This window comes from Nestor notabilis, unplaced genomic scaffold, assembly GCF_000696875.1.
Source record: "Nestor notabilis isolate BGI_N333 unplaced genomic scaffold, ASM69687v1 scaffold2656, whole genome shotgun sequence".
Classification (NCBI taxonomy): domain Eukaryota; kingdom Metazoa; phylum Chordata; class Aves; order Psittaciformes; family Psittacidae; genus Nestor; species Nestor notabilis.
This window is the reverse complement of record NW_009933159.1, coordinates 163,075-174,631: the sequence shown is the minus strand read 5'-3', so window position 1 is coordinate 174,631 and position 11,557 is coordinate 163,075. Positions and strand designations below refer to the sequence as shown.

At 38.4% G+C, this 11,557-nt stretch overlaps 1 protein-coding gene across 1 annotated transcript in view; it reads right to left on the bottom strand.

Annotated features, from left to right (window-relative positions):
• Positions 1-303: 303 nt before the first annotated feature.
• The window catches only part of LOC104407439 (protein sidekick-1-like), a gene marked incomplete at both ends in the record, with an annotated part of 82,906 nt that continues 71,652 nt past the window's right edge, over positions 304-11,557 (bottom strand). The window contains one exon of the mRNA XM_010016723.1: positions 304-437. Within this exon, the coding sequence (XP_010015025.1) occupies positions 304-437 (134 nt within the window). The remainder of the gene's footprint in view (positions 438-11,557) is intronic.

Genomic DNA, 11,557 nt, shown 5'->3' with positions numbered 1-11,557 from the left:
AACCCCTGCATTAAAAAGAAATTATGATCACAGTTTCACAACAAACAGCGAGGGACATCATCATGTACCTGCCTCACACAAAATAAACCATTAGACAAGAAGCTCTAAGAGTGATTTGTTGAGGGCATGTACTCTCTTAAGTCCCCCTCACTGCACAAGGAGTACAATGTACTCCAAACCAAGCAGGGAATGTTGACCTTCTCTGAAGATCCAATCCTTTGTTGGCAAGGCTCGTTTTATGAGGGCAGACTTTTGTCTGCAGCCTCAGTATGACAGCATATTATCTACAATTTGGATACTCACTTGCTACGCTGAGATGAATAAAGGGACTTGTCTTGTTCTCCCCATTCTTTTCATTGACTGCCTGGACATAGTAGCCTCCTGCATCGTTCACTGATGTTGCAAGGATCACCAGCTGATTCTCCAGTGTGATGGCTCTGTTTAGGAAGGAAAAAGATCACTTTGAAACCAGAAGAATGGTACCCACTAGGCAAAAAACATAAAACGCTTCAGATTTGACACACTGATATGATCTTCACTGGACATCTAAATAAAGGCACTGGGGAACAAAAACCAGCCCAATTTCAAATACATTCACAGGTAATACTTGAATCTGTTATGGCTCTATGCCTTTTCTCTGTTTAGATTGTGCAGGATGCTCATGGTGACATGCAGGAAGCTCCAACGTATGAAACTAGAACAGTTTAAATGAGAATAAGAAGTTAAACAAGAAATGGCAAATGACAACAGAACCTGTCCATAACTATCATTATGGGTTGTCAACAGTCCTGGCAAACATCAGTATGCTGCAAAGTCAGTTTATTAAGAACGTTCAACATGTGAAAGCTAGGCTATTACAGGCTGACACTCAGGAAATAACACCTAGAGAAAGTAGAAATCAAAGGCATCAGAACCTCAGAGGGTAAACTTTCTGTATTTATGGCATCACTAATTATCACAGCATCACAGACAAGAACATCAGCAAGTTAGAGCCTAATTGATACACACAGGTGATCTGTGTGTAGACAGGAGAGAAGAGTTTTCCTTTAAAGCAGGAAGGAAAGCACAACCCTGTAGTTAGCACAGGTGTAGGCCTGAAGGACTCAACATGTCACTGTATAACACAAGTCTATTCTTGCTTAGGGCTGCAACATAACAAATGTCTCTATAAAGTCCCTTGTAGGTAGCATCACCCATTTGCTCCATAACAATGTTGGTTACTTTGCATTTTACATCTATTAGATGGTCTTTTTCTTGACTATGAGAGATAAATGTTTAATCTAGAGATATCGCATAAAAATTTAAGGGCTTAACTTAAAAGAATGAAAGAAAATGAAAAGTTCCAGAAAAAGCCTGTGGAGTAAAAGGTGACATTAATCTGGACTGGGACAGGCCCAAACTTGGAAATCTGAATGCAAGACTTGGAGCAAAAAACTCCTACCTTCACTTCCGTTACTTGATGAGAAGCCACATTGAGTTAATTGGTGCTACTAGTCAAATCTTTGAGCATGAGGTCAAAACAATATGTAAAATTATTATACTGGATGAAACAAGTTCATACATCAATAGGCCTCCAAAAGTCAGTGCTAAGTCAAAGTATTCATACACTAATCAATCAATAATGAACTTTCCTGCACTGGCGTGGTGTGGTTAACATTAATAATTCACAACTATTTTACTTTTGAAACATCATTTAAAGCAAAAGTGGAAATCACACATTCCTACTAGTTTTTGTACTTAGGAGGGGGTATAAAAAATTACAGTATGAACACAGCAGTGTTCAAAGGGTATATGTATTTTATTCATACCCCTTCAATTTTCTAATGTGGATACAAAGCACACTGAACCTCTATAGTGCTATCATAGAACGACAGGATTCTTTAGGTTGGAAAAGCCCTTTAAGATCATCAAGTCCAACTGTTAACCCAGCACTGCCAAGGCCACCACTGAATTATGTCCCCAAGCACCATGTTTTAAACACCTCCAGGAATGGTGCCTCCACCACTGCTCTGGGCAGCCTGTTCCAATGCTTGATAACCCTTTGGGTGAAGAAATTGTTCCTAATATCCAATCTAAACCTCCCCTGGAACAACTTGAGGCCATTTCCTCTTGTCCTATTGCTTCTTACTTGGTAGAAGAAACCAACACCCACCTCACTACAACCTCCTTTCAGGTAGTTGTAGAGAGCAATAAGGTCTCCCCGAGCCTCCTTTTCTCCAGGCTAAGCCTCCCCAGTTCCCTCAGCCATTTCTCATCAGACTTGTGCTCTAGACCCCAATAAAAGTCTCCTGAAAAATATATAAGGCTGTATCTTCAGCTTTAAAATCAGTCATTACACACCAGCTAAATATCCTGCTTAAATTATCTTTATTGACAGTTTTTATTATAAAAACTACTAAAAAAGACCCCACAGTATGATTTTTCCCCTTTATGCACTGAACCTGTACTAGCTTAATTGACTTAGAAAATGAATCAAAGAAACTGTGATAGATTTAGAGCAGGGATATAAAATGCAATTAATATGATCCTTGATAAAGCAAATAAAGATAAAATTCAAATGAAGTGCTAATAATTGAATATTAAAGAGAATGACATTCACATTCATTCCTACTGTAGTTCTAAAGAAAGCAGCATTAAAAGACTCTTTGAAAATACTGAGATATATTTCAGGCTCCTTTGATGCCAGCTGCAACTGTTCCCAGAGTTTTAAAGGTGAGCCTTGAATACTGGTGAGATGCACACTGTTGGTATCTGTATTAAATTGGCTGGCAATTTTAGACTTTTAAACCATCATACTCATATACTAATCAAGAGCAAAGGGAAAATGTATTTATTAAGAAAATTGTTGAAAATGAAGCAGGATTTTAAATTATGATACACTAATATTTATTGGAGTGTGAGCAAAATATAACATTTGGGAGTGAAATGTAAGTAAATTTTAAATGTTAAATGAACAGAAGTATATTTGAACCCCAAAATATCAGTGCAGAAGGGCTAAACATTATAAGTTACATGTTCAAAATAGTGCAAAAGGTTTGATATTCATTTGTATAGAAAGAAAAAGAATTAGAAGAGAAAGCAGCTACTTAAGACAACTCTCTGGGGTCTTCAGTTCCAGAATCAAATTAATGTTTGATTACAAATCCCACAATGAGTTATTGATATCTTAATAGTTCTGTGAAAAACTGCATGTTTCAATTTCATTAACTAAAGTCAGGTAGAGAGCAAAACACGAGCCTTCACAGGCTGCAGACTCTGGGAGCTTTATTTAGAGCAAGCCCAAGCCTTGTGCATCAGGAAAGTCCATTAGTCACGTTGTAAGGGACTCATTAATTCCAGTTTCTAAACATCTGCAGAGGCATGCCCCGGCCCTTACCAGGGTTACAGCCACTTTTTGCATAACAGCTGCCCAGAGCACCCTAATGTTGCCTTCACACATCGTCCTGGGTTTATTGTTTGTTTGCATTGTCTGATATAACTTTTAAATCATGACAGCGCTGCGCTAATGTTCCAAGGCAAATCTGATTCCTGGCTGCTCAGTTCACCAGCACGTTGGAGGACGTTGACTGAAGCAGATGGAGCAGGCTTGTCCCCATTTCACACCCAGCACTGAAATCATGAAACGTGTAAATCTTGCTTTTTTTCAAGCAGTATCAAACTAGACTCTATCTAACATTTTTGAGACAGGAGCAACCAGCAAGTAAACTAACCAGACTGATCTTTTGGGATTTCTCCAGCATAAGGAAAAGGAGCTTTTAAACTCATACATTTTAATAGTAAAATTTCTTAAATTTCTTTGGAGTTCATAGGGAAAAGCAGCCAATACACAAACAGCAACGTACTTGTGTCTGCAAGTGGTAGGCAGTTATAATGGTGGGTTCAGTATTATCATACCCTATGAGCATTTCAGCAATATATTTACCACAAAGGCAGCCAGGGACTAGGGCAGACTGACCTGAAAGCAAAGGCAAGTTGGGACTTTCGAACAAGAAACTACGTTTATGACATGCTGCCTAACCAAAGGCTGTAGTCCGACAGGTTAAGGCAGCAATGATGGGGACAAATCATTTTACATACCCACTTCTTCAAAGTATCTGAATGTATAAAGAGGCACCTAATAAGGTTTTCATCACTTCCATTATCGCAGCCAGAACTTAACACTTAGTTACACTCTGGGATTTTTAATTGCAGCCTTCCAAATTGCCCAAATACTCTAAAAAATTCTGGTCCAAATAATCTCTAAGTTTGATCTAAAGGTTATGGAAATTAATCTGTTGACATCAGTGGGATGTTATCAGGCCTTTAGAAGTGATGAGAATTTTCCAAAGGGGATACCATTATTAAGGTATTTAAGACAAAGTTTCTGGAATTAAATAAATCTCTCCTGCACTGAAAACTGCATCACTTATTAAAACACTGCAAATGAACTCTTCAGTATCTTAAATAGGTGGATTTCCATTAATAACTTTTTTTTTAATGTGAAAATACTATGTGTAAATCTACTCTACAAGATAATTCCCAAAAGTCAGATATTTGCTATGGTTATTAGTCTACCAGATTACAGAATAAATAGATAATACTAGGTTATAAAAACATCATAAAATTAAAATCATAGAGTAACCTGATTAGGCTTTCTCTTAGCAGGCTGCCATCTGCTCATGAACCAGCGTGCAATATTTTAGTACAAAGGCCTTCATAAAGCCTCTTTTCCAACATTATCTCCAGCTAATACAAATATCAATTCCTCTTTACAAGATATATTTTACTAGAAAACCTCTGTCCCCCTTTAAAAAACTTCTGTGCACATTACATAGCTCACACTGATCTTTCTCCATGAGCCACCCACCACACGTAACAGTGGTGTTAATAGAAAAAGGAGAGATTATGGAGTAATAACAACATAATTACTAAAAGACTTTCCCCCATGGATTTCCCCTTTTGGAAAAACCACACAGACACACTGCAGTTAAAACCACAGCTGTTCAAGTGAAATCCTGACTCCGAGTAGTGCATGCATGGCCTAACAGAGTGAGCATTTCATCACCCTTGTGTCTTCCAATTCTGATGGGGAATTATTATTCAAAATTATTTAAATACATGCCTTTCACAAACAGCCCATGTTTTTCAGGGCTCAACAGAGCAAAATCCTAGCTTATGTGCTAGGGCAACGTGCCGAGCAACAAAGCCCCAAGAGCTGTGACTGGATGCCAGTTTCACAAAACACTATTCAGGTTCCAGGTATATTGCAGCTCCAAATCAACCATCTATTAATAAAAACTTTCTACTTACACAGCTGATATTAAAACCTGGTTATTAAGTATAACTACACAAATGAATGCATTGATTTGACAATCAATGCCAGTTAATGCTATTGCTTCTCTAGCTATGCCACGGCACAACACGTGCTTCTGGGAAGCGACTGGCTTTCTACTCGTGGAAGTGTCCCAAGGTTACACAAGAAGAACCAAGACAGTCCTAATTGCCAGGCAGAGGTTAAATACTGTTGTGAAATGAAGGAAGACAAGCTATTAACAGGTTTAGCAGATACGTTTCCAGAAGAAAATGAGAGAAGCAGTAGAATTTCCATGTTTTAAACTTGGCTTCCCTATTCTTCTCTAGCACTAGTTTCGTCATTTCAAGGTCTTGGTTAAGCAAGGCTATATTCCCTACGTTTGCTCATGAATACATTACACAAAGCCTATTCTGTGCAAATCAAGTGTAAGGCTGGAATGGAAGTGGATGGAAAACTGTACTTGACAAGTCATCAGTGATCCACTACCTGACTGGAAAGTTGTATCAGGTAGAAACCCACAGGGTCTGTCTTTGGAATGAAGGAATTATTCTGGAATTATTTAATATTTTCATTGGTGTTTGTTGACTGAATAAAGATTTCACTTTCTAAATCTGCAGCTGAGGTCCCAAAAACTGTGGAAAACAGAATTAGAATTCCAAAGGCGTAAGTCCTGCGTAAGCCCCTCTACAAGGCTGAGGTCTGCAGCTCAATGAACAAGTTCAAAGCATTGTATTTGGAAGGAATAACTGACTGCAGAACAGGCAAACCTCACAAGAGGTGCAAAGAGTGGTATCATTGGAAAGTATATTAAATAATCATGTTTCTCATCCAGGGTGGCCTCCACTCGGTGTTGGCTATTGGATTTAAGCATGTAGGCTAGTCAAACCTCCCCCCCCAGACCACATCAGAACCATCAACACACCACCCCCCCCCCAAGCATCCAATCCCAAAGAGTAATCTAGAAAACATGGCATTCAGGAGAACACTCAAAAAACACCCCAAAAGTCATCACAAGTGTTTTCATGTGTGGACAGGACTGTTACTAAAAAGCATCTCTGATTTAAGCAGGATCACCAAATACTGAATCTGTTACAAAAATCTTAGCAGTTTGCCCTCAGACATAAAACTTATTTTTAGTCTTTGGAGATAGAGATTCCCAGGAAGGATGCTCAGATGAATTATCCCAAACACATATTTAAAATCATGCTCATATCAAGCAATTACTGGTGTAGAGATTAAAAAACCCACAAAACAAACCCCAAGATAATCACTACATAACTGATCATGAAGGAGATGTTTGCAGTGAGAAACAATGCTGCCAATCCAGAAGCAAGCAATTACAATAACAAACTAAAGAATAATCATAAGTGAGCTACTTATGCTAAAATGTTCTTTTTCTGCCCCCCTCCAGGAATTCAGCCACTTCAATTCTTGTTTAATGTAACTTGATTATCACACAAATCTACTCTCTTTTCAAATTATTATTACATTTTAAGCAACAGGAATTAGTACAGCTGATATAAGAACCCATGTGTGCTTGAAACACAGCTCTTGGGTGTTATCATACTGAACACCACTGATGTGTGCCTGGATGTACTACTCCAGCAACAACAGTTCTCAAACTAGTAGAAAAATCCAGATTTCCACAACAAAACCTACATCTCAGTCAACAATAGAAACCAAAGTCCATTTTCTCCAGTCTTTTCTTCTACAACTCCTAATGCATTCAAGATATTTGTAAATAGAGTATCTGTTTTCTTCTCTTTCAGTTTATCATCTAATCAACACATTGAACTCCTCCTGCAGCATCACTGTCTGTTGCTATGGACATAGCTAGCAACCACTGCAAAGAATAATAGTGGAAACTTTTTATTATAAATGGGTTATTTAAACAAAACATTGCAGTTAAAAAGCACCAGAGGTTGTTGATCTACACAGCTGGCTGATTTCACTGACAGCAAGCACAATCATTTGGGATTTTATAGCTCAGCTTTCAGATGCAGACATGAATATTGCTCCATTTTATGATACTTCTCCTGAACCGATTATTCAAGTTGCTGTGGTTGTTTCCAAGCACTATTTCCCCTCCTCTTTTCCTTCATTGTAAAAGGAAAACTTCTGGTTTTTAACTGGTTGGGGGTTTTTTCCTGTTATTTCATTGTATCTTCACTTCCAGTGCAACACATCAGCGTAATGATGTGTGGTATAGTGGTTTGTAGTCAAGTATTAAAGAGCTTCCTGTTCAATATTGTATCCTCATACCACTATTTCACTGAGATACATTTGGTTTTATTCTGCAGTATAAAAGGCATGACTGTGAACTGCACTAACTATAAAACAAATTAGCAGTGGTGCAGGCCTGTCACAGGGCAATGCACTGGGAGATGACTGATTACACAACAGATAAAGAAAACTTCGACCTCTTAAAAACAGATTTAGCAGATACATTTAGACATGCCACATTGTGCTTGCTTAGACACTCCCAGCCTCTGGTTATTCATGTTCCTGAATCTGCCTCAGCACCATCTCCTCCATTTGATTCCCTATTCTACATGTATCTCATCCAAAACCATGCATTTGCACATTGGTGCAGCTGAGAGTAAGATCTGGCACAGCTGTTCCTGTATAAACATACCTCAGGGACTCCAAAATCTGTATCACAGCAACCGAAGTATCTACAGTTTGGAAATAAAACATCAAATCTCTGACAGGTCAATGCAAATCTCAAACATATTTGGTCAGTTCTCTCAGCTGAGACAAGTTCTTCTTCAGCAGCTAAATACACACCTATCTACAATCAATATACTGAGTAAACAGAGCACTGACAGAAATCACCTGGCTGTAATCATGAAAGCTAAGGGCAGCTGCGTATCAGTGAAGATGAAACAGCCACACACACATGGAAGACCTCCAAGAGGACACCTGCAATGACTGTTTATCATCACATGTGCCAAAGGCTTTGGTTTTCTTCTAATGCTAGAAAAATGTGTATCCAATCTTACAAACATCATCCAAACTTACCACATTAGCCCTACAAGCGAGAAGAGCAGTACTGAACCGGCCATTTAACTCCTTGAGGTCATCCAAAATACAAGTACATTGAAATAAATGGGAGAATTTCAAGGGGTAGGAAAATCTGTACAGCCATAAAGTATTACACCCCTGTTCGGATGAGCAGTAGGGAATGTTATGCTCCAGAACTAACAGCCTAGCAGTCCATTAGTTTCTAAGATGCATTACTTCTTTTAATAGTACCAAATCTTTAGACAAATATCATGGAGATGGTAAAAAGCAGGAAGTGACCCAAGCATCAACCTCTCCTGCTGCCAAAGAGCAGCAGTACTGGGTAACAACAGAACAATTTATTTAGACAAGTTTTACTATGAAAGATAATTAAAGATTTAGTGGCCTGGATCAATACAACAGCTAACACTAGCTACGTACAGTGCTGCAGGTTGCTGAGACTAGCAACCCGCAGTACTACAACTAGCAATTTGTGTAACTGCTGCAAATTCTTTGTACAGTTATTATACCGTACATAGGTTTGCTGTCTACATCAAAAGAGGAATTTTGTGTATTTATTTCTATTCATACACTATTAAGACATACACTACTGCTATGCAGCATGAATTGAGCACAGGCCCTAGAGCCAGGTAAATCTTGGTTTTGCCAGTGATATGCAGTGTTGCATGGGGTGAGTTATGTAGCTTTCCTGTCTGTATGTTTTGCCGAGAGACAAAAAGGATAATGCATACATGTATCTCTTTCTATGGTGAAAAATTTATCTAGATGCTTAAATAGTTAATACCTCTAGTGCTCAAAAGATGGAGAGGATTATTCAAGTGCTAAATCTTAATGCTCCTTACTTTCCCCCTTTGCATTTCAGTTTGACTATCAGGCATTTTGTTATGACTTAAGGCACAGCATCTTCTTGTTTTCTGATTTTCATCTGCTTTAACATCTCCTACGCTGTACACACCAGGAAGGTGAGCACTGCTTTCTAAACACCAGTCTTACAGTAACTCCTGGCATTGCACCACTTCTTCCAGCAGAATCGCCTCAATACCTTAGGCAAACACATTTAGTAACAAACATGTCTATCACAGACACTGCAAAATCCTGGGTTTACTGAAAATAATACAGCAGAAAAAAATTTATATATATATTTTTATATATATACAAGCAGAGCTTCAGCAGAAATTTAAAAGGAAGCAGTGACTCTGTATGTCCATCATAAATAGGCCGTACAGTGACATAAAAGGAAAGCCAGGTTGGATGCATTCAACCATACTTTGAACATATATATGAAGCCAAACACTGGAAACCTTGCAATAAAAAGAAAACTGTGTAATATAAGAGCAGCAATTGGTGTTAGAGTTTCTACCCAAACATGATTCCCTGTCACTGCTGTATGAAACAGAGCACAGTAAACAACTAGAAAATACTGCTCTGTCAATAGCATTTTATCTATTCAGTTAGGTATATATACTGCTAGTCAAAAATAATATAAGACAAAATTTTTTCAGAAAGAAAAGGAAAGATACCTCTTTCCAATAAATGAGGCAAACATACAAAGCTGTTGTGTAGCACAGCTACATGATTCTAAAAGATGGGAAGGGAAGTTATGAGAGGGTTTGTGCAAGAGATTGAGAAATGCAATTATATCTAAAGCTAACCATTTGATCTTCCCTTTCCCAGGCAAAGTATTACTACATATATTAAAATCTATGAAACCTCAATGTGAACATCAGCAGCTTTTAAAATGAAGTGTGCTAGAAGATAGCCTTTAGACATTCAGAAGTACAGCTCCCTTTTGGGATCCATTTGCATGTTGTATCTGAAACCCAGTTGCAGCCCTAGACTTCAAAACTCATAAAAAACAGTTCAATGGCCAACTAGCATGTAAATAATGCATGATTAAAGGAGCAACAGAACAGACAGGTATTCTTCTTTCTTTGCTTTCAACTTGGATGGCGTTGCCGAAACCAGGAAGACGGTAACCTATCAACTCCAATTATTTTTCAGTTATTTGAAATCAATACTCAGGTGTGTTTTTATGACTTACTGCTAATCTGACTTCTCAGTCTAATGACACAAATTTCCTTGTGGTGGAGCAGTGACATATATTCAGGACTCCTGGCTGTAAAGCTTTAGGAAGTCAGAAGGCCAAAGCTCGTGTAGTAAATCTTGCCAGTCCTTTGCTAGGACGACAGCAACTTCTACTTTAGAAACAGCCCCAGAGGTAACATAGAACTTCAACTCCCTTCAATACTGAACTATAAGCATCACACACTCCCATCTAATGAAGAGCAATAGAGAGCACACATCTGAGCACCTGCCTTGTTTACATTTGCTGGATGATCCATAAACACCATGCCTATGAGCAGGCAAATGAAACCCTGAAGTGTCAGTAGATTCAGTTTAGTTTCTCTGATTTTATAGCTACAATATGCTTTGCAGAGCATTTTTATTTTCAGTGCTGAAGAAACACTCAGCTGTGAGTTACATGGCAAAAGAACTCACAAATCCTGGGAGAGACGCATGCGTGTTACCAGCCTAGTTTATATTCCTGGGGTTGTGAACAGAATGCTCGACATCTTGCCGATGCAAGTAATTCTACATAATAGTTAGACCAGAACAGAAAAACTCTGATACCCCCAAAGTCTTTGCTGCAATCTGTCTTCACATATTTATCTCCTTACTTGCAGACATTTCTGCTGCAGAGGTTTCAGGGATTTGCTCCTGCAACGCAGCAAAATGCTGCTCCCTGCGATTCCCCTCACTGGGAGAAGAGGTGCTATTACCAAGTTAATGGACAGTAGACACAACAGTTCCATCATCTTTAGCTACTGACTCTTTTATCCACTTTGCCCTGTAATGAGGATCTCTACTTGCTCACATTTACCTAATGGCAGCATCAGCTACCCCCTAATCCTGCAACACATTAAAATGGAAAAAAAGATAGATGCAGGAAAACATTAAAATGCCCTTATCACTTGGCTGCAGGGGTATAAACTTAAAATAGGAGATTGTTTTTCTGTTGAAAACAAACAAATAACTAAATTTACTTAATTTTCATCTTAAATAATCCTTATGAGTGTTGAATGGATGCTTTGATTATTACTGTAAACAATGAAACATTCCGGTATATCTTACCTAGGTTAGAGAGAAGCAAATTCAATTCCTTTCTGTACATGTTTTTCCCAGGTGCATTAACACACTTCTTTACATTCAAGAACCAACTTTTATTACAAGCAGAGTGTG